Consider the following 21,107-nt stretch of genomic DNA (forward strand, 5'->3'; position numbering starts at 1 on the left):
AGAGTCTTTCAACAGCCTCACAAAATCCGTTCAAAACAAAAAGGGACATGACATAGCTCGGGGGAATGGTAATTGCATAGACCTTTTAATCTTTTACACACTTGTTAAACTAATCACAACTAGATTAATAAGTAATCCAACCAGTCAAGTTTACCCAGCACCCAATTTCTAGCCATTTAACATCTACAAGTAGATTGTGTTTTTCTTATGTTTTTTAAAATTGTCAGTCAGAGATATCATATTGTATTGCTACTTTTCTTTGATCAGTTAAAAGTGTATGTACTTCCTGCCAGCATGAAATATTTAACGAATTTGACATTTAGCTTTATGTGAAAATGTATGCTGCTCACATCCATTTTCTTAAATGTGTATAGAAAATGAGTGAAATAAAATGCTTATGTGTGGGAAGGAAAAATGAGAATGAAAGATCATAAAAAGTGAAAAAATCAAATCCACTCAACAAAACAAATGAATGTTTTTGTTCTATATTGACCCAACTCCACTAGAGAATGACAAAAAGGCATTATTGTTGAAAGGCTGCTTGCTCTCTCTGTAGCTAAGTCATGTTCATCACTGTAGTTTAAGTCCTGATCTATACATCGATATTCTCAGGGCATGATTGTAATGGACTGATGACTTTTTCACCAAAATCTATATGCACTCCGTGACTGGTGAGATTCAGAGGAAAAACAGTGCTGAACAATACAGTGTGAGTTCTGTCCTCACCTTTATTGCCCCTGTGCAAACTGTCTGTGGTGGGTTGACCTTGGCTGGCTGCCAGATGCCCACCCAGCCACTCTCTCACTCCTCCTCAACAGGAGAGGGGGAGAAAATAAAATGGAAAAGTTTGTGCGTCGAGATAAAGACAGGGAGATCACTTAGTAATTACCATCATGGGCAAACCAGAGTTGGGGAAAATTAATTTAATTTATTGCCAATTAAAATAGATTTGGACAGTGAGAAACAAAGACAAAGATTAAAATACCTCCCCCCTCCTTTATTTTTTTCCTATGCCCAACTTCACTCCTTCATTCCTGACTCCTCTTCCTCCTCCCCACCCCACATGGTGCAGGGGAGATGGGGAATGGGGGTGTGTGGTGAGTTCATAACAGTTCCTCTAGGCTGCACCTTCCTCCTCACACACACTTGCTCCAGCATGGGTCCTTATTTGCTGCAGTCCTTTAGGATAAACCTGCTCCAGCATGGTCTCTCCCTGGGCAGGAGTCCTTCACGAAACATCAACCTGCTCTGGTCTGGGGTCCTCCACGTGCTGCAGTGGGGATATCTGCTCTGGTCTAGTCCTCTCCATGGGCTGCAGGGATATACCTGCTCCACTGTGGTTTCTTCCAAATATCACACAGGCTGCAGGAGAATATCTCCTACAGCTCCTGGAGCACCTCTTTCTCCTTCACTGACCTTGGTGTCTTCAGGATTGTTTCTCACACTTTTTTTCCTCATTCCTCACTGCCTGCACAACATTTTTCCCTTTCTCAGCTATGCTTTCATAGAGGTGCTGCCAGCTTCACTGATGGGCTCAGCTGTGTCCTGCGGTGGGTCCGTTGGAGTCAGCAGGAACTGGCTGTGTCCGGCATGGGGCAGCCCCTTGCCTTCTCCCATTGAGACCACCACCATACCACCCCGCTACCAACACCTTGCCACCTAAACCAAATACACTGTCCTGGAGACGAGATAGCCAGGTACTTGGTTTCAGTCAGGCACTTGCTGCACAACTAAATGGAAGCAGCGATACTCTGGTAGTACGGACAGTAGAAATTGGAGAAGATTCCCACAAGATTTGTCCTTTGGAAGAAACTGCTATCAAATAGGAGTGACAGTGGAAGGCAAGATTCATTCTGATGACTTACTGCATAGCTGTTTCTTGTCTGCCACTAAAGAAGCTCTCCAGGAACAGAGAAGAGGCTTAAGTTCCCCTTAGTTCTTCTGATCTCCAGTGCACCAGCATCACCACTCCATGAAGACTCTCGTAGTTGGGAAGCTCTTTCTACAGGAGAGACCTTAACTCAGACCACAGTGATTTCTTAATTTCTACCATGTTCCAATTTAGGCTGTTTAAGATTTTTTTATTTTTGCCTGAACTATAGTTTTCTAATGAAGAAGAACGAAAGCCACATTATAAAACAGTGGTGGGTTTTTTGTTTTCTCATAACAGCTACGTTCCAAATCAATCAAGCAGTTGGGGTATTCCAAGAGCTATTAATTAGTATGTTTCAATTATAACTGATGAAGCAGAATTATGTAGATTTTTTTGGAAACTTGCTGAAAATCATAATTTCGAGCACTAGCTGGGAATATGACAAATGATACAAAAATTGCAGAAGCCTTTTTATTTGACATTTTCCCCAAAACTACTGCCAGGGATGGCAAAGCAATGGTTAGATGTAATTCCCTCTGGTACATATTACTGACATTTCTCTCCCCACCAACAGAGAGAACTCAATATATGAACTTGTACTCTATTTCACTAGCATTATCCTGTAATAGGAAGCAGCAAACAGTAACTTTATTCCTTATGCTGTTTTGTAACCTAACATGCTCCTCTCTTCTCCCCGCCCCACTCTGGGAAAGGAGCAATTGGGAGCAATCAGTGCTACTTTCTTTCTAACAGCGCATTCAATCTTTTTGGTTTAATGTATGTTGCCCTTTCTGCCTTTACCTGTCTCTCTCTCCGTACTTTGTTGAATGCCTTGCCACTGGTGACTGCATTTGCAGCAGACTGCTGAGATGTTGCTGAAGTCAGCAGTGCTAATACTGCATTAGAGAATCCACTTCAGGAAAAACAGTGTTAGATTTAACCAGTGGGGTACTGCTGCAGTGAAAAGCTATATGCTCGGAGGCACTCTGTGCATTTTCCAAACAAACAATACATCAAGCTTTGCTTTCACGAACAGTAAATGTACTAGTAATGCTTCTCACTTCAATGGCAGTTTGCAGCAAAATGCTGTACAAACAGTAGGGTGAAATTCCCCGTGTGTGGCAGGCTCGTGGTGGCTTTCACTGCTCAAGTCGTGTGGTTGAACACCTTGGGGATATGCAGAGGGACCGGGGCCAAACCAATGTAAAACATGTCAGCGCTGAGAGCAGTTTTCTTGATCCATGGCTGTATGGATCCTGTGGTCCCTAGACAGCGGTGCTTATTATTATGCCTCAATCCAGAACAACAGCCACAGGGATGCTAGTATTCTGCCCCATATGTAATCGTAGCCTGCAGGCAGGATTTTGTCTCCCATTTCTTGATCACAGCTGAAATGTCACCTATTAATTATCCCACATCACACAAAGATGCTGCACAAACACAAAGGCAGACACAGTCATTGTCTACTGGGATTTTTGCTCTAAAAACAGACTTTCCAAACCAGCATCAGATTTTTGAGTGCCCAGTGTGTAAAAATCTAACGCTCATTGAGTTGGTTAAATGGATGCTCTCTACTTTGCAAAACCTGCTAAAAAACTACAACAGACAGAGATGAAGAATGGGGGGGGGGGAGGGGGCTGGAATAGCAAGCAAAGCAGGTGGTGGAAATGATTAGCCATGTCCTCATAATGAAAAATTTTAATGGCTTAATGATTTTTTTGTTACACATGGACAGAAACTTCCACGTTTCATTACTTCCGTCATGCATATAGCAACCACCCGCTTCCTGTTGGACATACAAATCTCCTTCATCCATAAACCTGCATGCATTTTCTGTTTGTGACATATTAATGAGAAGTTCATATAGCTGATGATAGCTTAATACACTGATTGCATCAGCTCTTCCTCTAACATACCTCTTATCCTTGCTCTGACTTCCAGGCACAGCCCTGCTATCTTAACCCAAGCAGCCAGTAACTGAAATCACTTTGGGGAGTCTGTGGGAAGGTTGTGAGATTGGAAGCAAATGCTAGATACCCATATCCCCCAGGAATTTCTGGTTGGAGATGAGCCAGAGCCTTGAAGTGCAAGATCATGTGTTACCCACTGGTGGGCTGCTCATTTTCCTGCTTTTCACACGGTTCAATCAGGAAGCCTTTTGATGTAAACTTCAGTGTGTGGCCATTTCAAAAGAGGGGTGGGAGGGAACCCAAACAACTAGAATACTCTGTCCAGTGAAAACGAAATAAATGAGGCTCCTGCTAGGATGCTAAAACAGTTATGGTCAGTCAAGTCCCTTCACCCCCCAGTCCTTTACGATCCATTTTAGAGAAGGTAGATCCACCTACTTTTAGTGGCCAGTTCAGGGAAGCTGTAGTGGACTCGGCTAGCACCTCACAGACATTTCCAAGTCTTGGTGCTCCAGGTCTCTGTTCTGCAACTTCATACACTTGACAAAATACTGTATTTCTAAATTACTTCAGGAGGGAATGCTGGCTTATTAAGTAGTGCTACAGGAAGGATGTACAAGTGCTGATAACCCAATGTAGGATCTTGTGAAAGCTGTAGGGAGGATGATTTGCTCATGAATTTTCACAGTGAAACTGGACTACATCATAAGGTTACTTTATAATTCGAACTAAACTTCTAGTTTTAAGACAAAGATAAGGAAGACTCCGTGGGAAATTTTGAGTGCTTGACTCTGTAAATGTTTGAAGAAAGCATAATTTCCTTTCTTTAAAAAAACCTCCCATCATATTATGAGGATTTGGGGGAAACGTACTGGTACTTACTTTCAGATGCACGTCGAAGAACCTTTTTACTTGAGCTGAAAGTACTTTGTTGTCTTCCTTGGATGGACCCACTAAAATGGGAGATAAAATGTCCAGTTTCATTTTTGATCAACTCATGTATTAAACTTAAAGCCAGCGGCTGGGTTTATGAATGCGTAAGTATATATGCCCTCAATCTAATTCTGTGCTGAATCCGGTGAAAGCCAGACTTGCATCAGATGTGTCAAGAATACTCTATTATACTCTCATTAAAAGGTACATACATTCCTGTGTGCTCATGTAACACAGGAACGTGGAAGAAAATAAAGTACTAAATAAGACACTCCATTAAACCTGACTTACATTTTTTCGCAGATAAAAATTGTGACAGCAATACCACAGAGGAGGGTATGTTAATTGAAAAAATTGTATATGGTTTAAACTAGTTGAGAAACTCTCCTCTGAAACCGAGTTTCTTCAGTATCTCCTATGTGGCTGGCATATTGGGTAAGATAGTTGCCAGGATATCGGTCAGTGTGGCAAAGCCATGCTTATCGTTTTCGTAGTCAAAAGCCAGCTGAATATCCTCTCAGCATTTCTGCTCTTATTTGAAGCCGTCCTTCTGAGGTGGCTGTACTTTGAACCTCTCTGTCTGGAGATTTTCCCTTTAAATTAGAACTCTTTTCACAGAGTCGTAACATTATCTAGGTTGTCTAGCTCACCCTGCTGCTGTAGGGCAGGGCCAACTATACCTAAATATTTCTCGCAGCAATTAGTCTAACCTGTTCTTAGAAACATCAGTCTCCTAAAGCAAAGCATACCTGCAGTAATAAAGGACAATTTTTAACCTGAAACAATGTCTTATGGCGCATTGTTTCAATAGCTCCGATGTTTTACATTACAGTGTTTTGCTTTGGAATAGAATATTTCAGTTGGAAGGAACCTACAACGGTCATCTAGTCCAACTGCCAACTGCTTTGGGTCAAGCTTTGCCCCAGTCTTCTTGATGGTTAGTGAGTGAGAGTTTTGATTCCTTAATTCTCATCAATGTTAGCAGAAATCTCAGGTACTTAAGCTCCTCACATATCAATGGGAGGCCTGGCTGTCCTGTTTGTCAGTACACCAAGTAGGTTGTGCGGTACTCTCTGAGGTGAACAAGTGTACAGATCCTAACATTTTAATTTGACTTGTAACATCAATATCTTCAGTTGCTTTACTTTGAAGCTTATCCAAACAATCAGGAACTCACCTTTCTTTCCCCACTGGCATCCTTTTACTGGGGTAAGGCCTGTGTCGAAACACTGGTGTGTTGCTTTGAGGGTAGCTGTTCCTTTGAGGTTACCTGTCTACTAATTTAGTGCATGCATGTGAATGGAGATTCATCACTGCTTTCAGTGAGGCAGATTAAGTCTTCTTTGGAATGATTTAACAAGCACACATGGATGAGACTTGGTTCTGGGAAAAGCCAGTTCTGACAGCAGCTTGTTTTGAAAAAGCATGGATAAATAAAGCAGGGATTGTTCTGCACTTATTGTAAACATATCCTCTTCTCTTTTGCTCTTTGTTTGTCCTAAACTATAGTCTAAACTATCGCTACAAATCCAAGAATTTATGTAGTCCTTCATTTTCTTAAACTGTCTGTATACCTCTGCACATTGTCCATCATTTGATTTTAGTAAAACTACTTGTTAAACTTCTGGAAGTTTATATAGCTTTTATGTTCATATGTTTGTTCAAAAATTGTACAGACATGGATTCTTACAGGACACTCGTGTTAGAAAAGTAAGCACTATTTTATCTTTTTCTAGTTGGTGAAACCATGGTTTAAAGGTGAATGGTAGCACTTTTCTGAGAGCACAGGTTCATGGAGGCAGAGTTCCAATTAGAAGTCAGGACTTCTGACCTCTTACCATGTGCTGAAGTCACTAACCCCACTCCCTTGTCATAAAGAGTGGGATAGCTGCTAGATGGAGTATCTACACTGGTTTTCCAATACCTAACTGCTGCTTAAAATCTACCCTGAAACATCTCTGGGGTATTGACTGCAGTTGTGCCTTCTGCAAGACCATCTCTGTTAATACATCAGTTGCTCAACTAGCTGCTTTAGTAGCGTCTTCCTGTGTATTAATTTACATCATATAAAATACTTTAGGATCAACATTTCTACGTACACTTAGGGTAGCTATTACTAATAGCAGAAAATGAAAGACTCAACACAATTCTTCTTAGGAAAAGAGTTATCTTTTATTTTAGAGATAAGCAAGCTGAGCACAGTGATCCATTGAGCTGTTTAAGTGACACGATATTTATGAGAACATCTTACGTTCCTTACCCTGAACTTCCCATCTTGTTCTTAAATCAGTACAACACATTTTCATTTGAAGACAGAATCAAACAGGCCATGATTTTACTGTAAAGCTATTATTAACACTTTGCCAGAAATATGATTTGAATAAGAAACAACATTTATACTAGCAGAGAGGAAAAGAAAACTCACAAAAGCTGTTTTAACTTTACCAGCTCTTGACTTCCTTCCTCTTGACTTATCATTTGTGAGATATCAAAGTCAGGTATCTCTCCGCACTGAAAGGCTCACCCAGCCTACACTGGACTATGCCAGTCATGGTAAGGTGGATAGCTGTTTCAAAAAATTGTAGCATGCTGTTTCTGTCATAGGAATTCAGATCTCTTCTCACCATGTGAGTCTCAGATCCTGAGACTATTTTGCTGAGTAATCTCAAGTGTGCAAAATCAGCCCTCAGGCTTGCAGATTTTATGTTGATTCACAATATACGCAGTAGTTATGGGCTTTAACTAATGTAAATTGATTGAATTCATGGAATCCATGGAAGTTATGTTATACTGATTTACATCAGCTGAGCCACTTCTGGGAATACTCAATATTTGCCTATAGAGGAAGGCAGGTTCTAACTGCTTCACACAACCTCCCTATTTTACGTTTCTTCTGAACACTTTTCTGATATTTCCAGCTGAAACTCACTGTATCTATTACAATAATCCTTTCCTTTCAGGAGATTTAGAGAATGAAATAATTGATCTCTTTTACAAAAAATGTGACTTCTTTCTAATACTGTCACTCTTCTCCCTATTGTCACTTCAAGTTCTTAGAACTTACGTGAAATATATGTGGAGGTAAGAGAAAGTATCCTTTTAAGCTTGATGTCATTCCGTTCTGGCTGATAAGTGTTGGGAACCATAATGACCTTTTGATGGTCAAACTGAGCAGCTGTGCCACAGGGTGTTGCAAAACTGAGATACACATAAAGGGGATCAACCACAGAAGCTCTTCATCTGATCGTGGATCCTTTCTAATCTATTTAGTACTGGAGCCTCCAAGTCACAAATGAAGAGAAATATTAACTGTAAGTGTAAAGCAACTGTAGATTTCTGTAATTTATTGGTTAGCAAGTAAGCTGGAAGCTCTGTCCTCAATGTAATGCTTCAGAGATGTATCGCTTCTAGGAAAATGTGACTGTAGGAAACAGCTGAGTTCTTAAATTATTCAGTATCATAAAATGGTTTCTGTTGGGAAAGAGTTGTAGCCCACTTCAAACTCAAGGTGTAATCATGTTGTATGTTCGAATTGTATAGAATCAGTTTACGGTGCCACTCTGATCAGAGTAAATCCTTCTGCTTTAATTTCTGAGAAAAACAGCAGAGACACTTTGGGAATAAGTTCAGAGAATGCAGCTAAAGTGACTGTATTTTAACTGTAATCTAATTGAGGTCTGGTATGAAATAAATCAATCTGGCTTCAAAGAAATTACAGGCCAGTGACAGCTGCACCATGGTAAGATTACAGGAGGGATTTGGTTTAAAATGAGTCCAGCATCTTTAAAGCCTGCATGTGGTACCATTATACCAGTGGGTGCTGAGGAACCCGGCCTCATCCTGCCATTGCTAATACTGGCAACAGAGAGTGGGGAAGTGTGATGCTGAGACATCTGAATTATTTGGAGGTGAGCCAGCTTTGATTCGGATGCCTTGGTAGCTTGACACAGTGGTCGGGCTAATAAGTCTGGCTGGAAGTCAGGGCTTGTTAGGTCTGATGTACTGCTAAGGTCACGTGGGCTATACAGCGTCTCAGTCCCAAGCTGGGAGGTCCATCATTGTGCTTGGCGTGTGAGTGACTTTGACCTCAGATATCTAGTATGCTTTGGCTGAAGAACAATTTATGCTAAAATTTGTGAAGCTTCCAGGCTTGAAGAACATTTTCAGAAGTGATGGTTTTGTGAATCCATGTAAATATTATGGGCCTCCTTATGTTGGCGAGCCAAACAGCATTGTGGTTTGCAAAGCATTGTCTGTTTCTGTCAGTACCAGGCCAGGTAGTGATCACTGATCATTAACAGTTCAATTTCCTAGCACTACCAATAGAATTAGTATTATGATTTAAGGACATAAATCACAGCCAGGGTCCCTCACCAAACACCACCTTGTGTAATTTATATCCTAACTAGTCAAAATTTTCATGTTCTTATTGGATAAATGGTTTTCTGTATCCTTCTGAAATTTTTGTGTATGCAACTGGCCTCTCCAGTTCTAGAGGTAATGGGTGAAGCAAACCCTTGAGGTAGCTTGTGTATGGACAAAACACCCATGGAGTCTTCAAGATGAGAAGTATCACATCGATGTGAATAACATGGTTTATGCGAGAGTCTTGAAAATGGTATTTAGGAAAGTTGTATATGAATATTTTTACTTTGTGTTTCAGTGGCTGTTCCCTCACCAGTGCCAGCTTGTGAACCTGACCCCAAAATTAACGGGCATTACCCAGCTCCACGACTCTCCGTTTCCTCCCGAGCCACTGTCATTGCTACCATGGAAGCCCCTTCTCAAGGCCTGCAGACAGTCATGAAGTGGAAAACAGTGGTGGCGATCTTTGTCGTGGTGGTAGTTTACCTGGTGACGGGAGGACTCGTCTTCCGTGCCCTGGAGCAGCCCTTTGAGAGCAGGCAGAAGAACACAATTGCGCTAGAGAAGGCTGACTTTCTTCGGGAGCACATTTGTGTAACCCAGCTAGAGCTGGAGACGCTGATTCAGGTAGGCACGTGAAGAAGACAGTATTTCTTGGAAGTTGGGATAAAGAGTTAGGTTCATTGAACAGCTGAGTCGGTGGGGAACAAAATTGTTCACAGAGCCCTCTCAATGGGCAGTGTGAAGAGCAGGCTCTTTCCCAGTCATTTTAATCTGGGAAAGAGAAACTATTGTAAATAGAATAGTATATTCACTAGAATAATGAAAAATGTGTGCAAAGAAAATCAGAACTTAATATCTGGAAGAAATTTTTGTGAGAGGTGACAGATTTGCAAGACATTTGCCCATCATCTCTGTAAATTTTCAAATGATATTAAGTTCTTAATTCTTCCTCCAAAATTAAACACAGAAACCAGGAAAGCAAACAGAAAATCATAGGTGGGAATTTTGAAATAAATATTCAGCCAATAATTCTGAACTTACTGGTATATTAATTTACAGGTTTACTATTGTGAATTTTAGGTAGATGAATGATGATGAAGTATACAACTAAAAATAGAACATAATTGGCATTTAAGAACTACAGAATTTTTAGTCTGGTCTAGTATGCAAAGCTTTAGGATCAATTTTGAAGGAAATAAATATCAAGTATGTAGGGATAAGTGGAAAATGGAATAACATGCAACAAAGGTTTATCAAGGATAGAGTTATTTTTCATTGATTAAAACTCTAGACGAGGAAAGTATTATGGATCTTACAAGACTTCAGTGGAGTATCTTCTAGGAACCCATATAGAAACCCATTAGTTAGCCTGGAGAAAATAGAGATTAGATAAGAAATGTGAGATACCTAAGGAATATATTCCAAAGGTGAACTTCAGCCTCATATTTCAGACTTGAATTTGTGTCTGAGCCTTCCAAGAGCAAATGGGTTTGCCTCTGGGGTGTTGCACCGAGCTCTGTTGTGATTTCAGGCTGTTTGAAAGAACACAGAGCTATCCCCTGGATTCTTGTGTCCGCTCCCCCAACTGTGTTATAAAACCCTTTCTATAAGTGAATCAAATTTATAAGCTTAGTATTTCTTTTAAGAAGCTGTTTCAGTATCTCATTGCTGTGATGGAAGAAGCATTCTCCTACTTTTCAGCCTAAACTTACTCAGTTACCTTGTAGTTGGTCCTCCAAGACAACGTGCCATTGCTTGATTGATTCCTGTCCCTTGCCCATATGCGTAGACAGCAATGATCTGCTTCTCCCAGGCAAAACAAATTCTTTCTGTTTCTTTGCAAATGGATGTGGGTTCTCCCTGCTTGTGCTCTATGTTCACAGAAGACAGGTCAGTTCGGAGTCAGCAGCTGTGTACCTGTACCTTTGGGCAGCCTGGTACTGAACTAAGAAGCCAAACCTGCTTCAGCAGGAAGCGGTATGGTGCTGATGTGACTATACAGCTTTTGCATCAGGGCTGGCTTGGATCACATCCTTCATCTGTCTGCAAAAGACAGGTGAACATGTTTGATTGGCAGGGTGAATTCTGTTGTGGGATACTGGTTCAGATGTGTTTCTCATGGCAGTGTTACAGAGATCTGTACTTCCTTCAACTCTTTAGGTATAATGTGTGCTGGCTGATTAAAGGATTTTTAAAAAATACTAAAAGCAAGAATTTTATATTCCCTTGATGGGAATGTCACTATTAAAAGATATGCAAAATGCTTTCTTTTCTAGCAGAAAGCAGAGCACATAATAGGTGCAACAAGCAAAGCACCTCAACAGGTTGGTAGACTCCTGCATACCGACTGCAGTACAAAGATTTCTAAATAGCCCCTATTCTCTAGCCTAAGCTATGTACCAGTTTTAATTCTTTATTTTACACAATATTTTTCCTTCTTTCATCTCAAAAGTGGTGATGCTAAAATAAAAAATAGGCATACTGCCTACATTAGAAGGCAGATATTCTGAACAAATCTTATCATCTCCTGAGATTTCAGTATGTCCTCAGGCATTACACTGGGTAACTAGAAATCATTTTGCAAAGGTAAATTAAATGGGTTTAGCAGCTTAGCATGTGAATGTCTTAAGGCCAAGTGATGTGAAATACTGAAACAGATTTGTCAATAAAGAACAAGTTCTTTTGGATTCTTCTGTATGTCTGGGAGTGAAACTGGCTCCAGGGATGTAGTTGGGTATGCTGATACAGAAAACTCTGATTGTAACTGACCTGCCCAGAAGAACAGTGAACCACTGCTTGAAGATAATGTCAGGGGGTTAGCGTTGTGTTTTCATGCCTTCATGTCGATGATCTCAAAAGTGACATCTCCCTGGCTGGCACAATGCATTTCTGCATTGCACCAAATGCTGCATCTGCCTTTACAACTGTGATTCCAGACTGATGTGGCAACCTCCATAGGTCCTGGCTGCTGTACTGTGTGCAGTCAGCACCTGCCTACCGCTAAGGGAGCTATTTATAATTAATGTTATTTGACTACCTGAAAGCCTTTAGATGAACACAGATCATACTCTCCAGAATGACGGTGTTGATTCACCTCTGTACTTTGGAGAATATTGAAAAAATACAAAAAGAGAGACCTTAGAACTGGCTTGTATCCTTCTACTGGGGGCATGGCTCTGGAACAATCTTTTAAGGAGAAGAGGAAAGGAGTGTCATGATCTTTACAAGGCTAACGATGGAAGAATTTATCCCTTTGCCTAAATGTCAATCTTTCAAAGGATTCTCCTTTGGAAAACCTATAAGGAAGATGTACGACACTGTATGAGGAAGCTGTTAAAATTTAGTGTGGATGAGACATCCTTTCCTACTTGATCTCCAATAACCCATTGCAAATATTAGCACTGGTAGCACAAATGTGAATTGCTGAGTTCAGACTGTGAAGTTCATTCATAAACTTCAGAAGAAATAAAGTGATGAAAGCAGTGCAAATCCCTAGGAAGATTCAAAGTATTTTAAATTTGTATTTTTCTCTTGGGTTTTCATTCAGGTCTGTCACCTGAGTTGGGGCAACCCTTGGTATCAATACAGGCTGGGGGATGAAGGGACTGAGAGCAGCCCTGCCAAGAAGGACTTGGGGGTACTGGTGGACAAAAAGCTGAATATGAGCTGGCAATGTGCGCTTGCAGCCCAGAAAGCCAACCGTACCCTGGGCTGCATCAAAAGAAGCGTGGCCAGCGGGTCGAGGGAGGTGATTCTCCCTCCCTACTCTGCTCTGGTGAGACCCCACCTGGAGTCCTGCGTCCAGCTCTGAGGCCCCCAACATAAGGAGGACATAGACCTGTTGGAGCGAGTCCAGAGGAGGGCCACGAAGATGATCAGGGGGATGAAGAAAGGCTGAGAGAGTTGAGGTTGTTCAGCCTGGAGAAGAGAAGTCTTTGGGGAGACCTTATTGTGGCCTATCAGTACTTAAAGGGGACTTATAAGAAAGATGGGGACAAACTTTTTAGCAAGGCCTGTTGCGACAGGACAAGGAGTAATGGTTTTAAACTACAAGAGGGTAGATTTAGACTAGGTAGAAGGAAGACATTTTTTACAATGAGGGTGGTGAAACACTGGCACAGGTTGCCCAGAGAGGTGGTAGATGCCCCATCCCTGGAAACATTCAAGGTCAAGTTGGACGGGGCTCTGAGCAACCTGATCTTGTTGAAGATGTTCCTGCCTACGGCAGGGGGGTTGGACTACATGACCTTTAAAGGTCCCTTCCAACCCAAACTATTCTATGATTCTATTCTATGATTCTATGATAATAATACTAACACAATGACAGCTAATTTTTTCTTAACAATAGCAAGTATTTCACAGTGCAGTCTATATTGTCCAAAGTCACCTGAAGTGGAAGTTCTTAACTGTACATTTTTAAAGCCTATTTCTGCTTCTGAAGACATTTCTTGCAGTGAAGCAAGTTCATTATTTAATGCCTTATGTGATCTACAACTTGGTACAGTAGTGAATACCAGAATAAGAAAATGACAAAATTGTGTGCTTTACTTCAACACTGGAGTTTTCAGAGTTAGAGAGAAGTGAAACCTAGAATATGCTAAAAGACAATGAAACTTCAGGTGCTTCGAGTACATTTAGCTGTATTGTTTACCCGTTTGAACAAATAGCAGAAGGCAACAGGACTCAAGTGGCTGGACATACAGTTGAAAAGAAAAATAACAACATTGGTAGTTTACACATGCTAACATATTGCAAAACTTTTTTTTTGTTCTTATATGTCATAGCATAAGCTTATTAGTAGCTGGGGTCAAAAAGAAGTCATCTTGGCTTTGTAATAACGCACACTTAGAGTGTATAATGGGCAGGTTATGCCTCTCAGAAAGATCAGATGTTATCTATCATTAGGAGAAGCAGGCAGGAAGACCATCCATGTGTTTTGGCAAAGTAATTCCTAAGGACCTGATAAGGGTATTCATATTCTGCTTTTATGTAGCCTGTACACCGTGTATGAGTAAAAACTTTTGTAATGAGCCCTGCTTTCATAATGAACCCTGTACAATGACATAAGATAGAGTGGCTTGCTACTGTAAGAAGTTACTTAGGTTATTGGTGGACTGCTTTCTTCTGCCTTTTCCTTCAGGGTTTAATTTAGGAGTGTGAGGGATTATAGTATTAAAAAAAATGTCATCCACCTGGGAACTAAGTCATATTATCAATGTCTACTAATGATTACAGCAACTCATTAGAGTTAGCCTGTAAGCTGAAAAGGAAGCAGAGCTGGAAATAAGCTAGTCAGGCTTTACTGGCTAATTATGTTAGTGAGAGTTCATATTTTGGATAGGCACTTTTGATTAGTGTTCTGAACTACTTTTGCCCTGAATGTAAGCAAGAAAGGGAACATCCTGTAAAGATGTTTCAATTTTCAGCTGCTTGACAGGTTCACTAGTGTCATAAGACAGCTTGTTTTTTGTAAAATGAAAAGAACTTGGATGGCTTTCATGTGCTGGAAGAAAGCTCTAGATGGAGCAGAAAAAAAAAAGTATTTTGAGTTAACTATGGGGAGGACTTGCCTTTTGCTGAAGACAGGAAAAAACTATTTGAACTGTGAAGAAAAACAATGGTAAATATCTGATTATTGAACCTTCTGCCTGTGCCTCTGGAGGTTGTCTTCTATATGTCCCAACTTCCCTTCTGCCCCTGATCTTTATTTTACCTTATTCCCCCTAAAAGGATATGAAAAAAGAATTCAGATCTCTTGGGTCCTGTCTAAGTTGGTGCAGGCACCCTAGTTTGTAACTTCAGTCCAGAGATACTCCAGTTGTATAGGAGACAGACTGAGCCTAGGATGCTGCAGAAGTCTGCAGCTGTCCTGTAGCTATGTTGCTTGCAGAACTTAGCTAAGAAGTTTGCGGGAAGCTAAGCCCTTTGAACTTAGATCTCTGTGCATGTCCCTTGTTGAATGTTGTAGGTCTGCCTTCAGACACAGTGCATGCATGACAATCAAGTTACTGTAAGTGTAGGTAGATCACTGTCTGGCTGATTGTCACCTAGAGACCTTTATGGGATAGGCAGAAATATTTAAAGGATGGGCTTTCAAAGCTTATTACTTTTGATTATACCTGAACAAAAATTGCTGGCCTTGGACCTTCGAAAATGCTGTTGTAGAAAAGGGAATAAATGGGAATTTATAATGAGGAACCCCTAATCATTGTATGAAGGGTGGTGAGAGTAAGTAGAGAGGTAGAGAGTATAGAGAAAATTTATTAAGGAATTAGTCTTTAAAAGCTGCTTGCTAATGAGAAGCATCCTAATAATCGTAATAGAGAAACATCAGAGCATGAAAGGCAATTAAAACAACTTATTGTATGCTTGATAGGAATCTGCTTGGAAAAGAATTGTAGAGGGAGATAATCATTATTGGATTAGCATGATCTGTGGAAAGGAATTAATGGAACAAGAAAAAAGATGACAAGAATTTTCTTTTCGTTTCTTATCAAATTCCTATCCTTGGTTACATATAGGGTACATCCTTTGAGTAGCTCAGCACTCAAGAAGGGTATTATGCTTGTCCTTGGAAAAGATTTGTCTTCTTCATGATCGGGATCTTACTGGAGAAATTAAAGAAACATGAACAAGTGAACCAGACAAAAGCCTTTCTTCCCAGAGAAACCAGAAACAGTCTGTTTGGTTCCTGTCTCCTCATCAGCTGCACTAGCTCCCAGCTATCTTGTTGCCTATGGGCATAACTCTAGACTTTTTCTTGATATAATTGTCTTAATTAGTGATCAAGGTACCTAATACATTAGTGAAGGCTGTTGTGCGCTGTGCATGTAACTCCTCTTGAGAAGAAAGAAGGGATCAGGAAAGGAGTAAGTGTGAAACAGCTATGGGTACTTTGATGACCTGTTACTTTTGATGATACTTCAATTTAAAAATCATAGAATCATACAATCATAGAATAGTTTGGGTTCGAAGGGACCTTTAAAGGTCATCTAGTTCAACCCCCCTCCAGTAAGCAGGGACATCTTCAACAAGATCAGGTTGCTCAGAGCCCCATCCAACCTGACCTTGAATGTTTCCAGGGATGGGGCATCTACCACCTCTCTGGGCAACCTGTGCCAGTGTTTCACCACCCTCATTGTAAAAAAAGTCTTCCTTCTATCTAGTCTAAATCTACCCTCTTGTAGTTTAAAACCATTCCCCCTTGTCCTGTTGCAACAGGCCCTGCTAGAAAGTCTGTTCCCATCTTTCTTATAAGCCCCCTTTAAGTACTGAAAGGCTGCAATAAGGTCTCCTCAAAATACCTGAAAAATACCTGAAACTACTAGTTTAAAATGTCTTAAATGTGGAAGGTTTGCCAACAGAGCGGTTAGCACTCTGGAACTTGGTTCTTTCCCTACTCCAAGATAACCTGAGAATGCAGCTCTTCAGGTCATGCTGCAAAGCCTATCTGAAGTTTCACAGATGGGAAACTGTAGTAAAATTTCATGGTCTGTGTGAACTGGGAGAGTCTTGCCAGTGATAGTGTCCTTGTTTGATTTTTGTGCCAGTCTTCATCTAGCAGGATACTTCTGTGTAGGTGGACTTGTGGTGGTGGTAGTAAGGCATCCTTTACTCATCGCATGACCTGAAATTGCATATTTAAGTGCTGCTAGCTGCAGGGCTGCTCTCCTCTTACTGCTCCCTTTCTGTCCTCCATTGCTGTATGCAAAATACTAAGAGATAGCATTGGGATAGTTGGATATTTATAAATTAATGATGTCAGTCAAGCTTTAAAGAAAAAATGAATTTGTTCTGGATGAGAAGGGAGCCTGAGAAGCTCAAAGCTACCTAAGGCAACAGGACGCTCCTTCACTTCAGGGATTAGTGCTTGGCCCTAACAGACTTGCTAAACTGTGTAAACTCAAATGTGATTAAAGTGTTGTAATTAGCTCACTGACATTCACACACTCAAGGGGAAGGCAAGCCGCATTCCTTGGCAGAAGTAACATGCTGGGGTAGCTGACAGTGTGTCATGGCCTATTTAAACAGGCAACCTGTCTGTTATGCTGATTTATGCTCTTCTGGGTAAACAAACAAACGATCTCTGCTTTCACACCACCTGCAATATGCCAGCAATTGGTACAGAAGCCCTTTCAAAGGGTTTGGTCCTAAACACTTCCTTTCTCTATATCCCTGTTTCTTGAGGTATGGACAGGTGCTGAGGAACTCTGGCTTTCTGCCCACATGAAATGCAACCAGTTCAGTCTGGAGCTTGCTCATGCTGTAATTTCGCAATCAGCTTAGCCTGGCATGTAGCAGCTCTACTGTTAGAAAAGGCTGTCCCGTACTGATCTCTTTAGATATACCTGGCCTCTCTTCTTGTTCATGTGCCTCTTCTCCCACTCCTTTCCCTTTTTGTGGGGCAATGTGATGAATAACTAAAAACTGGAGAGCAGATTAGCTGAAACTAGCCCAAGGAAAAAAATGTGGTAGAAGAACTTTGTGACAATGAAGTCAGTTGGAAATACAGGCAAAAAATGAGTGAGGGAAAGTGCAAAATGGAAGGGGAAGAAAAGAAAAAATGTGATAAATGAGCCATCAGAGGGAAGACGTGAATGAGGAGAAAAGTGCATCATGAAAGCTAGGGATAGAAGAGGTGTTAAATGGATGTATTTAAAAGTCAGTGCTAAAAGCACAAGAGAATATGAGGTTATAGAAAAGATCAGGAGAGAAATCGTAGACATGAACAGATGAGAAGTGGGGCAATGGTAAAATAGAATGGTTAACCTTGCTTTGCACATGGACTCTATAGGAAAAGGTCAAATAAAAAATCAGAGTGACAATTCATAGATCATAAGTCAGAGGGAAAAGAGAAGTGGTTAAAGAAATGGAATAAGAAAAGTCAAAACAAACTTGTATTGATAGGTGGGAATTCTGTGTTGAATGAAGTCACAGAAAGACAGGATGTAAGAGGCAGCATTTTGCCTCTTCTGTTGAGTCCGGCAATAAGTTCAGTGAAATAACAAAGGCTAAAGGCTGGTAGCAATATCTAGGAGGAGGAGCAAATATCAGAGTGAGAGAGAAGGGGAAGATCTGGCAGCAGCGTGAGTAGCATGATAACAGCAACAGGAAGTGAGGTTGGAACAGAATGGGAGAAAGCCAGACCTGGAAATGGTAAGAGGCAGAAAGAGAGAAGCTTGGTTCCTTTGCATTGGATTTATGGAAATTAATCTCATTTGGGAACATTTGGGAAGGAGAGGTTTACTTTGAAAGGCAGTAGTTTTAGCTGCTGTTCCAGAGTGAGGTCTGAATTTCTCTGTGACGGGCAATACATTGCATGAGATCTACAAGCAACTAGAGAATATGTACCAGAGGGCATCTCAAAAGTGAACTTAGAGCAATTCAACTGAATGTGCCAGATGCTGATGAGAGATTTATTTCTGTCCTTTGGAGGCTGTCGTGGTTTAACCCCAGCTGGCAAGTAAGCACCACACAGCCACTCGCTCACTCCCTGCCGGTGGAATGGCAGAGAGAATCGGAATAGTAAAAGTGAGAAAACTTGTAGATTGAGATAAAGACAGTTTAATAGGTAAAGCAAAAGCCGCACACACAAGCAAAGCAGAACAAGGAATTAATTCACTACTTCCCATCGGCAGGCAGGTGTTCAGCCGTCTCCAGAACAGCAGGGCTCCATCATGTGTAATGGTTACTTGGGAAGACAAAACACCATAACTCTGAATGTCCCCGCTTCCTTCTTCCCCCAGCTTTATGTGCTGAGCATGATATCATATGGTGTGGGACATCCCTTTGGTCAGTTGGGGTCAGCTGTCCCGGCTGTGTCACCTCCCAACCTCTTGTGCACCCCCAGCTTCCTCGCTGGTGGGGTGGAGTGAGGAACAGAAAAGGCCTTGACTCTGTGTAAGCACTGCTCAGCAATAGCTAAAATATCCCTGTGTTATCAACACTATTTTCAGCACAAATCCAAAACACAGCCCCATACTAGCTACTATGCAGAAAATTAACTCTATCCCAGCCAAAACCAGCCCAGAGGCTGATGTATTTAGCTCTATCTTCCTTTGGACTGTGAAGCTGCAATGAAAGGCAAATGTGTATGTCCCCATGATAGAATATGGTGCATTTTTAGAAATTCCCAAGCAAACATTCAGCAGGCTGATATGTCGGCCTGGTTTGATTCAGTGCTGTGTGAGACATAGGACTGTGACCTGGAAGCAGTATAACTACCTCAGCTTCTGTTCTGGATTTAGTTCATTCAAGCACTAGCTGGGAGTCTCTGTACCATCCTATAGTTGTGGATGTGCGATATTGTCCAGTGTGGCAACTGGGAACTCCTAGCTGATCACAAAGTTGTTTCATGATGTTTCCATAGCTATCCTATTTGTTCATTTCAAATGGGATATATATATCCTATTTTTTCTTTAGTTAGCATAAAATATAAATAACTTAATCAATTATTGATTGTCTGGGAATTAAAATCCTTGGCTGACCAGCTTCAGTTGACTTCAGGAACATTATTTGTATTTACCACCCTTCTTGCTGCTTCTAACATCAGCTGTTCCCATTGGGGAATTTTTCCTTTGGCAGTTATTGCTACAAGAGCAATATTTATGGATCTCTTTGTGGTGTTGGTCCTCTACTTCTCAGTTGCTTTGTATCTTTTGTCATTTGTCTATGCATTGTATCTTTCTTCCACCTTAATAGCTATTTAGTTCAGTCATATATTCGGCTCTTGTGTACAGAGGATGCTACTATACTTTGAGCAAGTATTAAAAAGTTTAAATCTAAGCTATTCCCATGGTCCTAGAAATTTCCGTTTGGAGCCTATACTGACTTGCGTAGGATACAATAAGGCATGCATAAGGCTGTTTTGTTGTCTCTTTCTTTGCAGCACGCTATTGATGCTGATAATGCAGGAGTCAGTCCCATAGGAAATTCCTCTAACAACAGCAGTCATTGGGACCTCGGAAGTGCCTTTTTCTTTGCTGGAACAGTCATCACAACAATAGGTATGTTTATTGTTTATCTTTTAAAATACATAGTCACACTGAGACCTGGATAATGAAATAAATTTGAGGAAGGAAGATCACAAAGAAATAAAGTGGCTGAACTGTATTTCTCTCAGTTCTCAGAAGGCATGCCTCTGATATGTGTCAAAGGCATTGAGCCTCTGGGTAAATATTAGAAGCTGTTTACACAATTAGGCAGCAGTTCAGCAATGCTGAACTGAAAACAAGTAGCACTGATGTAGCTAAGGCTTTATAACCCTCTTCTTGATGTAGATGCAGAAGGTCTTAATTTTCACTAAAAAGATCAAGAACCGGTACCCAATGAAATAACTATTCTATGGTTGTTGGGAATTTGGATTTTAATATTATAGATGAATTTACCCATAAGGGTAGCTTTCTTCCTAAGTACATCAATTAATTTCGGCTTATGCTCTGAAGTCTGATATAAGTAATTCTTCTCATACCCTACTCCTTGTAACTGGAAATGTATTCACATAAGTATCACATCCTTTTTAAAATCCTTCCTCACTTTCATACTAATAATTGGAAGGAATTCCACCAATTGTACATTGTGTAAATAAAACAACATTTTTTTTCCATTCTAGAATTCTTGGCCTTGAAATATTGACACATCTGTATCAGATGAAGGGTATACTGAACTGCTCCATTTACTTTTCTTGAACTACTAATTTTAGTAAGTTCATTATTCAGGCCCTTATCATCTGTCCCCCCTATACATTGTTTCCAGTGTATTTAGTCTCTTGATCTCTGAATGCTGGCCTTAGATATGCTAGTGTTTTTATCCTCTCCTCTGTGAGCCAGTTCCTCTCTTGAAGATTGTTCAAGCAGCTGGGATTTTGAAAGATGGTCTGAAAAAAATGATAAACTGATAACATTGATGATAAAGTTAATCTGCTGACAATTATACAGTGTTTTTATAATTCTAAGCTTGATTTCAGTCATGGTTAGAGGTCAAGAGATCTGATTATTTGGAAATCACTGGCAAATTGTTGCTTT

At 40.7% G+C, this 21,107-nt stretch overlaps 1 protein-coding gene across 1 annotated transcript in view; it reads left to right on the forward strand.

Moving 5' to 3' along the window:
• Window positions 1-21,107, forward strand: part of KCNK10 (potassium two pore domain channel subfamily K member 10) — a 69,538-nt gene that overhangs the window by 15,671 nt on the left and 32,760 nt on the right. The window contains exons 2-3 of the mRNA XM_075152495.1: window positions 9,380-9,708; window positions 19,973-20,090. Of these exons, the coding sequence (XP_075008596.1) occupies window positions 9,380-9,708; window positions 19,973-20,090 (447 nt within the window). The remainder of the gene's footprint in view (window positions 1-9,379; window positions 9,709-19,972; window positions 20,091-21,107) is intronic.

This window comes from Calonectris borealis, chromosome 5 (genome assembly GCF_964195595.1).
Source record: "Calonectris borealis chromosome 5, bCalBor7.hap1.2, whole genome shotgun sequence".
NCBI classification, from domain to species: Eukaryota; Metazoa; Chordata; class Aves; order Procellariiformes; family Procellariidae; genus Calonectris; species Calonectris borealis.